This window comes from Dipodomys ordii, unplaced genomic scaffold (genome assembly GCF_000151885.1).
Source record: "Dipodomys ordii isolate 6190 unplaced genomic scaffold, Dord_2.0 Scaffold56, whole genome shotgun sequence".
Taxonomy (NCBI): domain Eukaryota; kingdom Metazoa; phylum Chordata; class Mammalia; order Rodentia; family Heteromyidae; genus Dipodomys; species Dipodomys ordii.
This window is the reverse complement of record NW_012267272.1, coordinates 6,848,126-6,867,842: the sequence shown is the minus strand read 5'-3', so window position 1 is coordinate 6,867,842 and position 19,717 is coordinate 6,848,126. Positions and strand designations below refer to the sequence as shown.

The 19,717-nt window shown below is 46.3% G+C and overlaps 1 protein-coding gene across 1 annotated transcript in view; it reads right to left on the bottom strand.

The window, feature by feature from the left end:
* Positions 1-19,717, bottom strand: part of Tbxas1 (thromboxane A synthase 1 (platelet)) — a 141,761-nt gene that overhangs the window by 52,464 nt on the left and 69,580 nt on the right. Inside the window, exon 5 of the mRNA XM_013021630.1 lies at positions 16,750-16,866. Within this exon, the coding sequence (XP_012877084.1) occupies positions 16,750-16,866 (117 nt within the window). The remainder of the gene's footprint in view (positions 1-16,749; positions 16,867-19,717) is intronic.

Genomic DNA, 19,717 nt, shown 5'->3' with positions numbered 1-19,717 from the left:
AATCATTCCCTATCCCTCCCATTACTCCTCCCGCTGTCTGCATGCATTGCTTTATTCTTCCCTCTTCTTCTTCTTTTTTTTTTTTTTTTTTTGGTTGGTCATGGGGCTTGAACTCTGGGCCTGGCACTGTCCCTCAGCTCTTCAGCTCAAGGCTAGTGCTCTACCACTTGAGCCACAGCACCACTTGTGGTTTTCTGGTGGTTTATTGGAGACAAGAGTCTCATAGACTTTCTTGCCCAGGCTGGCTTTGAACTGCCATCCTCAGTAGCTAGGATGACAGGCGTGAGCCACCAGTACCCGACTGCTTTATTCTTTTTTAAATTAGGGTCACTCCTAACGGGTGGCCCTGTAAGAGGAGCCGGTTAATGGGAAAGAGCCACTTCCTGTGATCTGTACCCTGCACCTCAGTCACCAGCCCAGATTTATGGCAACTTTTTCAAAACCCAGCACAGACAAATATGAGGTTCAGGTCATTGAAAAAAAACCACAGGGTCTTTCCCCACGAATCATAGCTTTGTGCATTTGATTCCTTGACCCTCTGGGGTCCATCTCTTAGAAGGCTCTGTATTCATATCACATTTATGTCTGTAATGAGTTCCCTGTACTGCTTTGAGCAGGACAATCTCTGGGCTGTCCTAAAACCATGGCATGGGGTGCGGGGGGGAAGGGGGCACACCGTGGGCTAGTGTGGGCAGATATTTGTGGGATTCTGGGAGAGCACATGGCTTTGTTGAACCCCCTCCCTCTTTTGCAGATCCCTCCCAGCCAGCTGCGCCCCCCCCCCGCATTGCCGCCATGCTGAGAGATATAAGAACAGACTTGTGGCATGGGTAGGGGCAGAGGTGACCTCTCTATTCTGTGGAGAAGCTGGGGATAGGGGTGGTATACGGAGCATAGAACATTCGCTGTTCTCCCCTTGACCCATCTGGAACTTGGAGAGTGCACTTTCTAGGTCTTCAGCTCTTGGCAATGTCGACAGGTTCAATGCAGAGCCCTAAGGGCCTCTGTCTACTAGGTAGCTATTTTAGGTAGCTGCAGAATTTTCCCAAATCCCTTGGCCAACCATGTATGAACGTCAGTAAATACCCAGCCAGGCACCATTTACCTATAAATTGGCAGGGGACAACTCTGTTAAAAGATTAGCCCAAATAGAAATGTAATTTACCTCAACTGCCTACCCTAAAGTCTGCTCAAAGAGGAAAAGAGTATGGTGATCCTCATTTATTCATTGTAACACATGTCTACTATTTTATGGAGAAGGTATTCTTTCCTAAATCCCCCCATGCCATCAATTTAATAGTCTATTGGTAGAAATGTATATGTAAATGGATCTTGAGCTATCACTCCCAAGAAATTTCAGATTTCCTTGATGTTTGGGGAACTTGGTACTCTCAAAGCTCTATTTCTGTGGCTAACTTTCCTGCTACTTTTCCTCCCTCCATCCTTCCCTCCCTCCCTTCCTAACTCCCTCCCTTCTTCCCTTCCCTCCTTCTCTCCTTCCCTCTTTTCCTTTCTTCCTCCCTCTATCTCTCCCTCTTTCTTTCCTTTATTACCAGTACCCTGGCTTAAACCCAGGGCCTTGTGCTCTTACTTGGCCTTTTCACTCACAACAGTCACTCTACCACTTGAGCCATGCCTTCTAGCATTTTGCTCGATCAGAGTTTCTCAGATTTGTCTGCACAGGCTGGACCTGAATCAAAATTTTCAGCTCTCTGCCTTCTGAGTAGCTAGCACTATAGGCAAGAGGCATCCCTGCCTGGCGCAGCCTTCAATTAATTTCATAATCTTAGTGGTACAAATATACTCTGTTTTAACAAAATCCCAGGTGATGAAATATTTTTTAGTTACACTTCAGAGAAATAATAATGGTTAACAACTTCCATCCCCCCCCCAAAAAAAAAACCAAAGAAACAACAGCAAAATGACTGTGTGAGCCAACATGGTGGTTCAAACCTGTAATCACAGTACTCAGGAGGTTAAGCAGGAGATTAATGAGTTTGAAGCCTGCCTGGGCTACAGCTTAAGGTCCTATCTCACAACAAAAGAAAACAACTTGAAATGCCACACTGGGAGCTTCCTTAAGGTAACAGAAGAGATGATGTGGTATGAAATAGGACTGACACCGCCCCCCACCCCCCCAAGTATGTCCTGTGTGTTAATGGCGACCAATTCCACTGAATCTGTGTGCAGCCAGGACAATGCCAGGAGAGGCCTGCCTCCCGTTGCTCCTCCCGCGTGCTTTGGACTGCAATGCTTTGTGGCTGGCTGGCGTGACTGCCATTCTCCCCTCTGTTCGGCCTGCTGTCTGTCAAATGGAATGGATGATGACATTTTTATTTGGGTTAATGCGATATAAGATGGGGCCTGTAATATGAAAAATGTTTTTAAAAGGCGATGTGGAGGAAAATCTTACAAGACAGACAGCACGGGTGATCTGTATGTTGGCCATAGCCCCCCTTGCAGACGCGCGTCCTTGCATTCCGCACTGCAGTTATAGAATAGACATTCCTACACGAGTTGCATACAAACAAAAGCGCTGCTTGATGGGCTCACCAGATCTTCAGACAAACCCACAGCTTCTCCCCTAGGCTTGTGGACACTCAGGCGATGGGACATGTGCACACACGTGTACACAGTGTTTTATCCCTCTCAGCTTAATGGAAGACTAATATATGCCTTTATCTTTGTGGGCAAAGTGATCGTTATTTTTGTGCTGCTTTTTTTTTCAGCACACACATATGTTGTACTCCCAATCATATACCCTTTTAATATTACAGGGTTTGAAAAAAATGACTTCCTCTTGAGAATTATTATGGTCTGAGAGTTTGTGTCTCTCTGAAATTCTTTTTTTGTTGTTGTTATTGTCAGTCGTGGGGCTTGAACTCTGGGCCTGGGCGCTGTCCCTCAGCTCTTCAGCTCAAGGCAAATGCTCTACCACTTGAGCCACAGCACTATTTTTGGTTTTCTAGTGGGCTGTTGGAGATAAGTCTCACAGACTTTCCTGCCCGGGCTGGCTTTGAACCATGATCCTCAGATCTCAGCCTCCTGAGTGGATAGGATTACGGGCATGAACCACCAGCACTTGGCTCTCTGAAGTTCTTTTCTTTTTTCTTTTTTTTTGTCGGTCATGGGGCTTGAACTCTGGGCCTGGGCGCTGTCCCTCAGCTCTTCAGCTCAAGGAGAGTACTCTACCACTTGAGCTACAGCACCACTTCCCGTTTTCTAGTTCTTAAGTTGTTCTATTTCCTAGGGTAGCTGCAGGGCTTCCCAGGGAAGGCCAGAGATTACAGTCCTGATAAGAGGACTCATAGCCTTATAAGAAGAGACACCAGTTTTCTTTCTCTCTTTTTCCTCTCTTTCTCCCCTGTCTCTCTCTCCCTCTCCCCTTTTATCACTCTGTTTCCCCTTCTCCCTTCCTCTCTCTTTCTCCTTCCTGCTCTTTCCTCTCTTTCTCCCCCTCTTCCTCTCTCTTCCCCTGCTTCCCCTTTCTCCCTTTCTCTCCTCCTCTTTCACCCTTCTCTGTCTCTATCTGTCTCCCTTCCCCCTCTATCTGTCTATCTCTCTCCCTCTCATCCCCCCCTTGTCTCTGTCTCTGTCTCTCCATCTTTCTATCTCTCTTTCTTCCCTCCTAACCCATTCACAAAGGTCTCCTGAGTACATAGCAAGATAGCCTCTACCTACGACTTAAGAAGAGACCTCATCAGTAACCCGCAATGCTGGAACTCTGGTCTCCAGCTTTCTCAAGACTGTGAGAAAATAGTGTCTGTAGTCTAAGCCCTGCCTGTCATATGTTGCCACAATATCCCAAGTTGACCAAGCTGGCCAGGGTGTCAGTCAACAGCCAAGCTTAGAGAGTATTTCCCATTTGGTTGTCTCATTGCTCACATTGGAAGTCTCCTAGTGGAGAGGTGCCAAAAGTGTGGCGGGGCAGCTATTTGGTAACTAGCAGTGCATGCTGAGGATAAAGCACCGTCCTCAGTCTGGGAAGAAAATTCTTCAAGGAAACAAGTTCTTGCTTAATCTGGACTTCAGTATATGATTTAAGTACCTAGATTTGTTTTTTTTTGGACAGCGCTGGAATTTGGACCTCTACCACTGAGCCACACCTCCAGTCCTGTTTTGCTCAGGTTATGATTTCTTTCTTTCTCTTTAGTTCTCTTTCTTTCTTTCTCTCCTTTTCTTTCTTTCCTTCTTTCTCGTTCTTTCTTTCCTTCTTTCTCTCTTTCTTTCTTTCCTTCTCTCTCCTCTCCCTTCCTTCCTTCCTTCCTTCCTTCCTTCCTTCCTTTCTTTCTTTCCTTCTTTCTCGTTCTTTCTTTCCTTCTTTCTCTCTTTCTTTCTTTCCTTCTCTCTCTCCCTTCCTTCCTTCCTTCCTTCCTTCCTTCCTTCCTTTCTTTCTTTCTTTCTTTCTTCCTTTCTTTCTTCCTTTCTTTCTTTCTCTCTCTTTCTGCCTTCCTTCCTTCCTCTTTTCCTTCCTCCCTTCCTCCCTTCTTTCCTCTCTCTCTCTGTCAATCTCCCTTCCTCCTTCCCTCCCTCCCTCCTCCTCCTCCTTCTTTCTTCTTTTTCCTCTTCCTCCTCCTCCTCTTCCTTCTCTTCTTTTGTGGTGCCAGTACTTGGGCTTGAACTAAGCAATGACTGATAGCCTAAGAAATAACTAATAGACTGAGGGTTTCCTGAGAACATTGATACAGAAATCTCCCAAGACACACCAGTAGACTGAGGCTCTCTGTCTTTGCACGGACACATGTAGTTTGCTAGAAGCAGTCTCTGAATGAAAGGTCTGAGATCCAGGCTGTGAGCTGCGGCTCAAGCTTGTAAGTCTAGACACTTGGAATGCACAGCTCAGGAGATTGTGGTTTGAGAGCAGTCCAGGGGATTAACAAAAAACAAAAACAGTTTTCAAGACTCCATCATCAGGAAGCACAAATAGGAGGATCACAGTCCAAGCCAGTCTAGGCATATAAGCAAAACCTTATTTCAAACATAACCCAAACAAAAAGAGCTGATAGAGTGGTTCAAGTGGTAGAGCACCAGCCCAGCAAATTAAAGACTGAATTTAAGCCCTAGTATCACAAGAAAAGAAGGAGGAGAGGAAGGAAGGAAGGAAGGAAGGAAGGAAGGAAGGAAGGAAGGAAGGAAGGAAGGAAGGAAGGAAGGAAGGAAGGAAGGAAAGGTTTGAGATCCATACTTTGAGATGTTACTGTTCTATCTGTTCATTTGGGCATGGTGAGCGTCTCTGAGTTTGGATCCCCAACCCACTAACATCTGTGATGTCTCTCTCTATTGACTTAGGAGATTCCAAAGGAGGCCACTAAGCATGGAGTTGAGACCATGGGAAGAGGAGCCATCTTTTTGAGGTAATATGGGGTGGGATTATTGGGCCCAACCATTTGCAGCAATCCCTCTCACCCCTAAAAGAGCTTCTGTCATGTCTCTGAGAGACACACTGACTTCAGAATTATATGAGAACCTAAAGGACCAAATGTGGTGAAATGTGTGCTTGAATAATTTAATGAAAGTGAGAAGAGAACTCCAGACCTCTGCTTTCCAACAAATAGCAGGCCCATCTTCTCTTTGTCTTCACTGCATTCACATCTAGGTTGTAATTTCATTCTATGCAGATCTAATGTTTGGGAACTTGAGAAAGAAAAAGTCCTCATCATTTAAGCCTTTGGATATCTGGTAGTTTGGAGAATGTCATCTCTCTGAAGCCTAGGGAAACATATCCTATGCAGGAAGAGGGGTGTGTGTGTGTGTGTGCGTGCGTGTATGTGTGTGTATGTGGGTACATGTGTGTGCAAGTGTGTGTGTGCATACGTGGGCTACCTTACATTTCTAAGCTGCGATGAATCTCACAGATAGATATGTTGCCCAGGTGATTCATTTATCTATGCATGAAGAAAGATGCAGAAAAAGAGCCTAATTAGAAATGGCCACCCTGGTCCCTGGGAGCCTGGCCCCATTCCCTATCGCAAAAAGGACACTCTGGAGGTACAAGTTACCTTTCCCCTCATCTGCTGCAGAACGATCCGTCTCCTTCTGGGTCTGGGGAATGCCTGGCATCTTGGAGGCTGAAGAGCTGAAACAGAATCTTCTCTCCTTCAGGAGAGTTTGGGGCAGGTCACTCTCTAGCTACAAGTGTTTAATAGCTTCTGCCTTTCCAGTGCAGCAGGTGCAAAATGCTTACTCAGTGCGGAAAGGCCTCCTCCATGTGCCTCACCCACTTTCCCAGTTCTCTCTCTGTCTCTGTCTCTCTGTCTCTGTCTCTCTCTCCCTCTCCCTCTCTCTATCAATCCTCCCATGCACACTGTGATCCCGGCAGTCTGTGTTCGCCTAGCCTCTCCTTCACACTGGCACTATCTTTCCAGATGCCTTTGTTCCACCTGCTATGCACCTTCTCTCTGCAGCATCAGCTTTCAGCTCAGTAGTCTTTTTGTGGCTCAGTTTGAAGATAACTCCCTGTATTTCCAATATGGTTTTTAGTCCTCAAAACAGGCCATGGGCTTTGTCACCACTTCCACTACTTGTCCTCGTGAAGTAACAAATTATTCATGTACATTGTTAGCCTTCTCCAGTGTGACCTTCTCACAGACAGGAAGCAGGAAATATGTATGATTAGAAGAATTTAACATTTCTATTTGGTGTTCAGTCAGTTGCTATTGTTTTCTGTCCCTGTGTTAAAGTCTGATCCTCAGTTGTTGGTGCTCTTGAGAGGTTGTAGAACCTTTAAGGGGCGGAGCCTAGTGGGAAGTCTTCAGATTATTGGGAGTGTGTTCTTTTTTTTTTTTAATTTTTTTGGTCAGTCGTTGGGCCTGAACTCTGGGCCTGGGCGCTGTCCCTCAACCCTTCAGCTCAAGGCTAGCGCTCTACCACTTGAGCCACAGCGCCACTTCTGGCTTTTTCTGCTTATGTGGTGATGAGGAATTGAACCCAGGGCCTTGTGCATGCATTCTACCACTGAGCCACTTTCCCAGCCCCTGGGAGTGTGTTCCTAAAGGAATTTTTTTCCGGTCCTGGGGCTTGATCTCTGGACCCGGGCACTGTCCCTGAGCTTTCCAGTTCAAAGTGAGAACTCTACCACTTGAGCCACAGCATCACTTCTGTTTTTTTTTGGGTGGTTAATTGGAGTTAAGACTCTCATGGATTCTTCTGCCTGGACTGGCTTTGAACCATGATCTTCAGATCTCAGTCTCCTGAGAAGCTAGGATTATAGGCGTGAGCCACAGCACCTGGCTTCTTAAAGTTTTTAAAGCCACTTCCTCTCTGCTGCTGGAGGGGTTTGTCCTCTGCCATGAGCTCTATCATGATGTGCCTCTCCCCCCAACAGAGACCTAAAAGCTGATCACAGACTGAAACCTCAAAAACAGTAAGTTGATTATGTCAGATATCTGTGATAGCGATGGAAAGTTGTATGAATGCAGGCAACAGTGTTTTACAAGTGCTTTCAAAGGGAGTTTTCTGAGTCAGTAAGAGTGAACTACTGAAGGTTAGCTTATTTTGTACCAATATGGCAGGAAAGAAAATGAAAAATGAATACTTTAATGTACTCTGAACTATTGACTAACAAATGAGAAATTAATTCTAGCAAATCAAACATCATTTCCTTGCCCACACCATTGCTAAAAGCCATCCAGATATTAAAAACAACCACAACTCATTTTGATGCAAAACTCCCAGCTAAGTATCAGCTCCAGTCATCTAGGCAAATAATCATGTGTTGTTTCTAATAAGTCAGTGACTTCTGTCAAGAGTTGTGGCCAATTAGAACTCACCCTGATGAGGAGGTGGCTGCTGGTGTTGCCAAGCAACGTCCAAGCTAGGAGGCACATTGAGATGCTCTTTTAGATTTAACCAGCAGCGAAGTTGGAGTGACATTATGATTCTGGCAAAGGCAAGCCATCTTATCACCCGGGATGGGGTTCCTACAAGGAGTGTGTTTTCTTTTCAATGTAAATGGAAAAGGAGTATTTTTTTTAAACAAGGACTTAACCACTCTATCATTATCCCAATTTTAATTAGGAGATTAGGTGTCAGTGGAATACAACTGTGCCACCAGATAATGATCTCTTGCTGCTAGATAAATACCCAGACATTCTGGAAAATGGGCAACTGGTCAGACAAGGACAATGTATTTTTTAGATTCTGAAGTATTTATTATCACAGTCACACTTGGTTATAATGACTTTCATTTTTATTGTTCAGAAGGATTAAGAAATAAAAGCAGATAGTAAAAAAATAGACTGCTCGAGGCTGGTGTAGAGCAAGCTGCTTGGTCTACATGATTAGAAATGCGCATTCTGCCTTAGAAAGCAACGCACGTGACTGTCTGAAGAGTTTCCAGGGGAAATTTAAAGACCAAACAAAACTGTGATGAGGACTGTAATTCTGCGAAGACTTTTGCACTGAAATGGTCTTTGCTAGCCATTTGTTCCTAAGCTGGCTACACCAACTGAAAAAAAAATTCTTTTTTCTTAAATTGAAGTCATTCTTGAGTAATATGTCTTCTCTCCAAGGCAGCAAAGGCCTATTGGGAATAATGAGCACATCTGCCTCTGTCTCTAAGCTTCATACATTATTGACCGTGCCTTCCTGACAGGAAACATCTGGAAGAAAGTGAAAAATTAGGCAGAGAACCAGATTCTCTGTGCTCTGAGAGATGCCAGCCTCTTCCCTGTTTGTCTGACATGGGGGAAAGTGGGTATCTGGGCATTGTGATGGGGCAGCTCACTCATTCTTTGGTGACACAGACACCCTCAGCGTCTCGTCTAGGAAGCTGGATGGTCTTTTATAACGTCTGCTCGGTGGCAGTGTCAGCCTTGGTTATCTAGCTGAATATGGCAATGCCCATTGTTTATGTTGGGCTTTCAGGACTGAGTGCATACAAGCTACCTGAAATGGTTTGGACACTTTAATGTTCATGTACAAATCCCTGGCCCTCAGAGGGACGGTACTGGAAGGCTGTGGGTTAGACGGAGTGGGAGGTCTTTATGTTATTGGGATCATGCTTTCAAAGGGGACTGAGGTACTTTAGTCTCTCCTCTACCTCTCTCTTTCTCTCGATGTCTCTAGTTCCAGATAGGGCCACTTTGTTCCTATATATACTCTGATATGATGTGCTTCGATCTTCTTTTCCTCCCTAGAGATCAAATCAATAAGGCTGCCCGGTCTTGGTCTTTAAACCTACAAAACTGTGAGCTAAATAAGCCTTTCTCCTTGTAAGTTAGTTAACTCAAATAATTTATTGGAGGGACATCAAGCTGACTAATAGGCTGCCATATTGGATTGCATCCATGCTCTATTTGCTTTCAAGCTTGGCCTCTTCTGGAAGGTACCGGGAAATAAAGTTCAACATGGAAGCTAACTTTAAAGGTCCAGAACTCAGTAGCCTTGTTTCTCTTAATAACTAAGTGGGAAGTGAACCTCCCTGTTCTCATCTTTTGAAGACTTGAATCCAGAATAAACAAAGTGAAACAAAAAATTGGAATATGCTAAAGTAGATGGTGAATCTCAAAGATGGTTTCCAATATCTCATTAAATTATTTGAATTCAGGGGCCTTTTCATCCTTCATAATTTCTAATCCTTCTCTTCGGTAGTTGGGTTAGTTAACACAGCTACCTGTCACTCTAAAAAGAATATCTGGGATAGGAAGTGGAGCTGTGGCTCAAGCAGTGGAGTGCTAGCCTTGAGCAAAAGAGCTCAGGGACAGCACCCAACCCCTAAGTTTAAGCCCCAGGACCAGAAAAAAATCTGAGATAATTTACATAGAGAAAAGGTTTAATTTCACTCACAGTTTTGGAGATTTGACTCCATTTTGTCAGTCATGGGGCTTGAACTCTGGGCCTGGGCACTGTCCTTCAGTTCTTCAGCTCAAGGCTAGCGCTCTACCACTTTGAGCCGTAGTGCCATTTCTTCCTTTTTCTGCTTATGAGGTGCTGAGGAATTGAACCCAGGGCCTCAGGCATGCAAGGCAAGCGCTCTACCACCGAGCCACTTTCCCAGCCCCTTTTTTCTTATGTGGTGCTGAGGAATCGAATCCAAGGCATCACGCATGCAAGGCAAGCGCTCTACCACCGAGCCACCTTCCCAGCCCTGACCCCATTTCTTTTAAACTTGTGATGAGGCAGCATATCATGGCAAGAATGTGTGGCAGAGCCACACTGTTTACTACACGGTCAGGAAGCCAGAAGAGGGGCAGAGTCTCACAATGCCTTCAAGGACACGCTCCTATGAGTATGGCCTAAAGACCTCCAACGAGGACCCACCACTTAGCAATTCTACTATTCCCCCATAGTGCCTTTGGGAGATCCAAGACTCAAGTCATAGCTGTAGCCATGCATAACTTGGAGGTCAGCATCATCTGAGGAAAGCTTAGATTATTTTCTCTTCAGTATGCTCACCTACCACTTTTGTGCTGACTCAAAAAACGTAAGAAGAGTCTCTAAAAGTTCTTCCTATTGACTTACTGCTGTTCAAGTCAGAGCTGGTTGGAGGAATATACAAATGTCTAGATTTCACCGTGCGCTCCCCTTTCAGATGAATTATTCCATTTAGAAATAAAGACTAACCTGAGTCCCCAGGGGACGCTGTGCTTTATGTTTCCCTCAGAGAAGGACTAATGTAGCCTCAATGTCAGCTCCTGAAATTAAAATCCATTTACTTCCCGCTTTACAAGAAAGTTTTATCCAATCCCAGAATTTGTCACTCACAGACTTTGGTGAAGAATCCAGAAAAAAAAGGTGATTATAGAAATCTAAATAAGTCTTCTGGTTGACCTTTTTAAAAAACATTAATTCTTTTTTTGGGGGGGATGAAAACTCTGACAGGTTAATCAAGTAAAGTTTTCCAAGCAAATAAATGGCTTTCCAGGCAATGCTGATCAATCTTTGCAGATAAACAGTAATAATTGATCCATCACTGAACTATGATTCTAATGGTCTCATCCCCCCAAATTGGGGATGCACCCATCAAATTTTCACCAGCTCTCTATTGCTACGTATTATCCCTGGTAAGACTAAAGCCAAAAGTCAATTAAACTTTAAATAGATATTTGGCTCCAGCACCACACACACACACACACACACACACACACGCGCGCGCGCACACGCACACACACACGTGAATAAATGCCATACACATAGACACACACACATATATGCTCTTTATATGTACATGAATGTTTTTGCCTTATACACCCATGTATATGAATATGTAGGCACACAATACACATATAAATGCTATATACACACACACACATATGATCTCATGAAATAATGCTGAGTGAGGCTGCCTAATATTATATTAATAAAGGTAGTGCCACCCAGACCTGTTGATATTTATGACACCTAGAGGCACAGGAAGAGAGACAGAGCTCCCAAGATTCTAAATGGAAAAGCCTCAGAATTCCAAAGGAAAAGCAACTTTTACTTAGAAAATTCACTCTGAAGTTTGATGATGCCCCAAGGCCTCTCTGGAGTTCAGAAAGGTGTAGAGATACTGTAATTCCTGGAAAAGAGGCTAAGGTCCTCGTGGCTTGTACCCGTGGGTCAGCACCTTGGTGCTGATACCTGGTCTGGTCCTCACTTTCCTCTGTGGTTATGATCCGCCTCTTCTATTTTTATATGCACACACTTGGATTCTCTAAAGACAAAGCCAATGGTTTGTCACTTCCTCTTATTTAACTTCTTCCTTTTTTGTCTTGCTTGGTAAGCCCAGCTTGGCCTTGGACTTGTCCTTCCCTTTAACCTCTCAAGTATACCACCAGGCCCACATTTAGCTTTGCTTTGCTTCTTTTCCTTCCTTTTTTTCTTTTCTTTTTTCTTTCCTCTTTTTCTCCTTCCCTTCTTTTCTTCCTTCCTTCCTTCCTTCCTTCTCTTCCTCCCTTCTTCTCTCTCTCTCTCTTTCTTTCTTTCTCTCTTTATTTGTATTAGGGCTTGACCTTAGAGCCTTGTACTCTCACTTGGCTTTTTTCCTCAAGGCTAGTGCTCCACCACTTGAGCTATACCTTCATTTCTGTCTTTTTGCTGGTTAAATGGGAGATAAGAGTCTCGTGGATTTGTTTTCTCAGGCTGGTTTTGCACTGTGATCCTCAGATCTCTGATTCCTGCATACTTAGTTGCTGCTGATGTCTACCTTTAGCTTTTTCTTAGGGGAAAAAAAAAGTATTCTCTCTTATTTGGCCATTCATCTTGTTGGATGTCATGACTTAGAATTGGCATAAAGCTTGTCAGTTTTTCAAGTCTTTATCCATCCACTCAGGGATCAATACTGAGTGCCTGTTGTGTCTCCAGTATGTGTAGTTAAAGGTGAGGAAGAAAAAGAAGAGAAAACTTTGTTTTCCCTGAAGCCCACACCTAGCAAGATGAGATATCCAGGGAGCACAGTAAAAAGTAAGATAAATGGAATCCTAGTGCTAGAGAGATGAATAAAGAAGGAGATGAGTGGCAAGGTCTGGGGCCTGGCCCTCAGCCTGGGAAAGCAGTGAGCGGAGACAGTAAGAGTCAGATGGCGGAACACAGAATACAGGAGCTGTGCATGCTGGCTCCCAGCAGAAGCTTGCAGGGCATTTGTAAAGCCTCCGGGTTCTCATTACCCTTTGACATGTTGACTCTGTATGGTTTGGGGTGATGAGAAGGAGGATTCTTTTTTCTGGTATTGGGCTTTGTACTCGAGGTCTCACACTTAGCACTTCTTGGGGAAGGAGGTGATCAGAGCCTGCTGAGCTACTCCTCTGGCTTGTTTTTCAAGGGTTAGATAGGGTCTCGCTTCCTGTCTGGGCTTAACCCTGGGCCTTGACCCACTTATTTTAGGTTTTCCCTTGCTGTTGGGATTACAAATGTAGGCCACAGAGTCTGTTCTCTCTATAGGTATAGAATCTTGAAGCCCCCGCCCCCAAGGCCAGACTAGCCTGCAACCACAAACCTTCATTCTCAGTTTTCCACTAAATTGGGGATAACAGGTGCACCTTACTATAACAAACTATGGGTTGAAAGGGAATCTTGTGAACTTCTCTGCCCAGGCTGGCCTTGAACTTCGATTCTCCTGATCTCAGCCTTCCAATCAGTTAGGACTAGAGGCATGAGCCATCAGAACCTGGTTTAGAATTATAGATATTTAACAAGCTGATTCTGATTCTTGGTTCCCCACAGTGAGAACCAGTGTTCTAGAGATCAAAGGCAGCTGGGAGGCTAAAGTCCAAAGAAACATCTAGAAACCAGCAGGGCCAGCTCTACTGGGGAAGGAGGTGATCAGATTCTTGCCAGTCACCCAGTTCATCTTGCCCTTTCTCTCTGCTTCCCCCTTCCACAGGATGGAAACCACTTCCTGTCCTATCTTGGACCCTAACGTGTGGCTCCAAATGAGTGAGGATTTTCTGGTTGAGAACAGCAAGCAGTGCCTCCTTCCGATGCAGCGGGCACCGCTCATTTAATGGGTGGGGAAAACCCACAGGCACGTGGTCTATGGAGCATGAAACCGTCTCACCAGCTTAGCAGCATTTAAAACTATGGCTTGCTCCTTCCTCCTTGAAATGCTTTGCCCCGTCATGTCCTCCTGCTTTCCATCTTGACTTACTTTTCCTAAGTCTACTTTGTAGCTTTCGCCCTTGTCCCTTAAACATGTTCTCTTCAGGGTCCTTCAGCCATTCCCATCTCTCCTGCCCCCCCCCATCCCTTCCCTCGGTAGGTGACCTCACGGGGCTCATGGGGCCCTCCTGCCCCTCCCTGGTCTGAGCTCCAAATCTGTATAGCCAGCTTCATCTCCAGGATGCTCTGAGATACTCCCCGGCCACCTAAACCCACCAGGCCTAAGTGCTCAGAGAGGGGAGGACACCAGATGTCCACCTGCCCCCAGTCCCATGCCAATGGCTGCTTTTGAATGGAAATCCAAGGGTCTACATGCAACCATTTGGAGGAGGAAAGAAAATGAAGCAACATCTAGGGAGTTCCTGTCTGAAATTTCTCTCTGTTTTCTTCTCCTTTGCACTCTTCCACTCCTCCTTTCTCTCTTGCTCTCCCTCTCTCTCTGTGTGTTTCTTATTTCCCTTTGTCTCTGTTTCTATCCATGTGTCTCTGTCTCGGTGTGTCTGTGTGTATCTCTTGTGTGTCTGTGTGTGTCTCTCTCTATGTCTCTGTCTCTGTACACATCTGTCTCTGTGTGTCTCTGTCTCCATGTGTCTCTGTGTCTCTGTCTCTGTCTTGTCTCTCGCTGTGTCTGTGTGCCTCTGTCTCTGGCTCCCTCTCCCTCCATGCCTTGTCTCTTAGGTTCCGCGTAGGTCTCTAATGCCATGAGGTGAGGAGCTGGGAGACTGCATGTGTGGGAGGTGACCCCATGCAGCTTGCACACGAGCTGCACAACAGGGCATGGTACACTTGGAAAGCAGGATCTTCCTGTGAACAAATTCCTCCCTGAAACCTCAGTATATTACACGGACTAATGTAGGGTGGGGTGATGGTCGCAGCAGAAGCGGACTTGCCTTTCCTTGTGGGGACCCCTCCTTATAGAGGTTCTCAGGGCTGGATTTCTATTCGAATTTCCTAAGGAGCTTGGAGAACCCCTCCAGCCCAGGCTGCCTCTGAACCACGCCAACTGAATCCAAATTTCAAGGAAGAACTCAGGCAGCAGAGGTTTTCCCAGATGCCTCCGATGGAGATGTGGCCGAGCGGGCTGCTGGGTCTCTCCTCCGTCACCCTGAGCCCACCAAGCCTGGGGAAGAGACTGACCATGCGCAGAGTGCGGGCCAGTCCCCGCAGGAGGGGTCCTGGGAGAGCTTGTGATTGTCCCGTTTGGGCTAAAGGAATAGTACACTCACCTGAACAAGGTTCAGTTTCTCACACAGGTGAGATAGGAGGACATTTTTTTTTCTTCCTCTACCTAAAACTCGAGGCGTAGTTCCATACCTTAGTTGTTCCCAAACTTAGGTAGAAAATAGAGGAGAGTGGCTTCTGACCCCTTAGCTTTCCTCAGAGACCCAGGGATTCGCTTCCTCTCCCTCCCCAGGCAGGAGACGCCCCGCCTTCAGGACAGCCCTGGGGCTCCAGGGCACCATTTGAAAATGTCATCTAGGTCAGAAGCAGTCACACGGGTGGAAAGAACTCTGGAGCTGAATTCTAATCCCGGCTCTGCTGCATGCTAGCTGTGTGACTGGGGGCACTGTATTCCCTCTGGGCCTCAGTTTCCTCCTCTGTAAAATGGGGACACAGCATCTATCTCACGGGCAGGGGGTAAGCGTCTTCCTGTAGACGGGTGACTGATACACGCTGGTGCCCTCAGCCCTCTGCTCAAGCTCCAGGGCTACTTGTGTGTTGCAAACTAGAATGATGGGAAATGGCAGGCTCGCTGGCTTCTGCGCATATTTGCCAGCAGGACACATGGGGGCCTTGGGCTCCTCTCTGGGGACTTCTGCAGAGCCTCTCCAGACTAAGCCGAGCTGAGCATCCATTGCTGAAGCCAAGCACCTGCACCGTGGGGCAGACCTGGTGGATGGCCAAAGCCCAGCATGTCCAGCCAGCCTCCGAGGCTGCGCGTGGACCTGGACTCAAACTCAGGAAGGCCTTTGATCAGTCCACAGCAGAGGAGCAGAGCCCTTGCTCGCTCGTGAGTTCCTGCAGAAGTCACACCAACAGACTCCACACCAGCCTTGCATCTGAAGAGCCCCCACCCTCACCCCAGGCCAGCTGACAGGACAGAGGCTAGAGAAGGTGAGCTGGGAGGGGAAGGACGGCCACTGGTTGAGAAACCAGATGAACCCAAGGTCCTAAAGAGCTGGTGGTGGTAATGCGTCTGGCTGGTGCCTCAGCCTTGGTCTCCAAGGACACACCCCGACGGGTTGTGCATTTAGGGTTCTGCTCAGAAGCATCTGCAGCCATCACCCCCCAGACAAAGACTTGACTCAGCATTTGCTTTAGTTCCCTTACTATGTAGTGTGTGCTTCACTTGACATCTCTCATCGCCCAGGGGCAGTTAGAAAGAAATGCAAACTTCCAGTCAAGGATGCTGGTACGTGCCTGGGAGGCTGAGGCAGGAGGATCAAGAGTTTGAGGCTAGCTTAGACTACATAGCTAGGCTTCATTTAGAAAGAGAGAATGAGAGCTAGGTACCAATGTCTCATGTCTATCATCCTAGCTACTCAGGAGGCTGAGATCTGAGGATCGCAGTGAGAAGCCATCCCAGGCAGGCAAAAAGCTGGAAAGGGAGGTATGATTCAAGTGGTAGTGTGCCAGCCTTGAACAGGAAAAGTCAAGCAAGAATATGAGCTCAAACCTCAGTAGTGGCACACACGCGCGCCGGTGCGCACACACACACACACACACACACACACACACACACACAATGAAATGAAAAGGAAAAGATAGATGAGAGAGAGAGACAGAGAAACAGAGAGAGAGAATGTGCGAAATGCAGGCTCTCACTCAGAAACTGCACTTGAACAGGCATCCCAGGGGATTATTAGAGAAGGAAGTAGAAGTAACATAGCTCCAGTCTTCTCCTGGCTGGCCCAGCACCCCAAGCAGCATCGCAGGACATGGGCAGAGTACTGTGTGTACTTATGCACTGTTGACTCACAATTCATTTTCGCCAATGGGGCCTGTGGGATGCTGGGAATGAAACATGGCACCAGACCCTGTACTTTTTGCCAGAGTGAGAGGCGAGGCCCGGTGGGCAGAGCGCAGGCAGGTGCTGCGGGGACCAGCAGGGACCCTGGCCCGGCCCTCCATCATAGGTGGATAAGAAACCGAGTGTGTGCTGTGTCTTACCTCGTTCAGCTTCTCAGGACTGAAAGCAGAAGTCAGGACTCCTCTGACCTCTTCCCATCTCTTCCCACGTAAGAATAGGATGCTGTTGGCTACTGGCTTGGGCTCCAAACCTGATACCTGATGGAAAATATGGAGCATAGGTTTAGGACACACACACACACACACACACACACACACACAGAGCTACCTAGGTAACAATACAGGTTCATGTTAAAAATCCTGATTAAAATCCTCCAATGATCCAAACTTAGATCTCTCTTGCAAGATGCAGAAGAAAGCTGCAAATACTCCTAGGTGATGACGGAAGACTCAGCCAAGGGGCCAGATCTGCTGGCCTAATTCTGCCCAGTTGCAGCTGCTGGTCACCATAGAAACATCCCAGCACCCTGGTGAGCTCTGCTGTCCCCCACTGAGAGAGGGTCCCTGTGAGTATGTGCAGCGCTGGCTTCTGGAGATGAGTCTTCTGTCCTAGGACCGAGAATCAGGCCTGAACTTCAATTCAGAGGGCTTGGGGGGCAGGATTGGTTGGGTGGAGCCCAGAATTGAAAGGCTCATGTGTCTGGATTTTTAGGGGTGTGGGTGGGGAGAAAAGGGAGTGGGGAAAGGAGAGGCCTCCCAAAGATTTTGCCAGCAGAGTTGCTTCCAACAGCCCATCTGCTACAGTGTTTCTGTTTCCTAGCATTCATTCACTTTTCCCCCTCAGTCAACAAACACTGGTGGAATGTGCAATGTGTGCTATCTCTGCCTGCTGCAACTTCATTTAGTGGACTCCTCACCCCCAGGAACCTGAGAGTGGGACCTCATTTGGACATAATTACCTTTAATATGGTAAGAAAAGTAAAATGAGGGCCATGAGGGTGGGCCCCCGATCTGATATGATTCCTGTCTTTCCAAGAAGAGATTCGCACATTCCCGTTGACAGAAGGAGAACCCCGGGAGGACACGAGGGGAAGGTGGTGATCCATAGGCCAAAGAGAGAGCTCACAGCACCCTGATCACACACGTCCAGTCTCACGTGGGAGAAAAGTGTTTTCTGTTGTGTAGGTCCCCCCGTCGGGGCTGCTTTGCTATGTATAGGTCTCCCTAGAAAGCTCAGACAAGTGTCAAGAACTTGGCTATCAGGGCAGTGCTGGTGGCTCATACCTGTAATCCTAGCTACTCAGGAGGCTGAGACTGGAGGATCATGGTTCAAAGCCATCCGTGGCAGGAAAGTCTGTGAGATTCCTATCTCCAGTTAACCAACAAAAAGCTGGAAGTAGAACTATGACTCCAGTGGTGGAGAACCAGCTTTGAGCAAAAACACTAAGGGACATGAAGCTACTGCAAGATGGAGTAGGAGAAACGCTAGAACTGATAGGCTTAGGTGGGAACTTTTTGAAGAGAGTCCCAAGGGCACAGCAAATAGGAGACAGAATTGGCAAATGGGGTTACATGAAAATGAAGTTTTACAGTAAAGGACATAGTTACTAAACTGAAAAGATAGCAGACAGACTAGAAAACCTTTACCAGCAATACATCCAATGAAGACCTAATATCCCAACTATACAAGGACCTTACAAAATGAATACCCCAAACTAATTAACCAATCCATAAATGGGCAACGGAGCTTAAAATAGACTTCTTGGAGGAAGAATGGCAAATGGACACAGGAAGAAATGTTCAACTTCCCTGCCTTTATAAAGGAAATGCAAATCAAGACAATTCTGAGATTTCTATCTCACCTCAGTTAGCTTGTCCAACATCAAGAATCCAAATAACAACAAGTGTTGGCAGGGATGTGGGGAAAGGGGAACAGTGCAGTAATGCTCCATTGGTGGGAATGTAAACTAGTAGTACAACCACTCTGGAAAGCAGTTCAGAGGTTCTCAGAAAACTCTACCTTCCCTACGACCTAGCCATACCACTCCTGGGCATCTACCCAGAACATTACAAGTCAGGATACAGTAAAGACACCTGCACATCCATGTTTACTGCTGCACTATTCATAATAGCCAAGTTATGGAAACAGCCCAGATGCCCTACAATGGATGAGTAGGTCAGTGAAGTGTGGTATGTATACACAATGGCATTTTACTCATCCTCCAGAAAGAAATATACATGTATATATACATACATATACAAGTGTATATATACATATGTATACATATTCATACATATATATATATATTTTTTTTTAAGGGATAGCACAATACAGGCCATGAATTCAAGCCCTAGTTTTGGCACGCAGAAAAATATCCTTCCATTTCTAACAATATTTACCATAGAATCTTTTATGCAGGGCATCACGTGGCAATGTCCTCTCAGTTCTTAGTAATAGTCACAACTATGTACATGTCCTCAGCTCAATCATTAAGCCCTGCCCCTCAAAGACCCAGGGCTCCGGTCACTTGCCCGCGTGATCAGCATGTCTACCCGCAGTCTTCTATGGGGCTCTACTCTCACTTTTGCTCCAGTAAATCTCACTCTGTTAAACTCTGTGTGTCTGCCCCTGAATTTCTTCAGCAAGACCAAGAGCTGTCATTTGTCCCCAGGGACAGGCAGTATTGACTAAAAATGATTACTCGGGCCCTCAAGGGGTTCACAGTCTGGTGAGGAACCAGAATAAGCTCATGGATGAACCAACAGGTATTTATGAAAAAGGGAACTCTGTGTGTGTGTGTGTATTTGTGTGTGTGTGTGTTAGTACCGGGGCTTGAATTCAGGGCCCTGTGCTCTCATTTGACTTTTTCTGTTCAAAACTTTTTGCCTTCCACCACTTGAGCCATACCTCCACTTCTGGCTTTGGGCTGGTTAACTGGAAGTAAGAATCTTAAGAATTTTTCTGCCCAGGCTGGCTTCAAACTGTGATCTTCAAATCTCAGCCACCTGACTAGGTGAGCAGGAGTAGGGCAGCAGACATGAGCCCCCAGCCCCTGGCTAGAAAGGGAACATTTTTATGAATGGAGGGGATGTGGGGGTGTATCGTGGG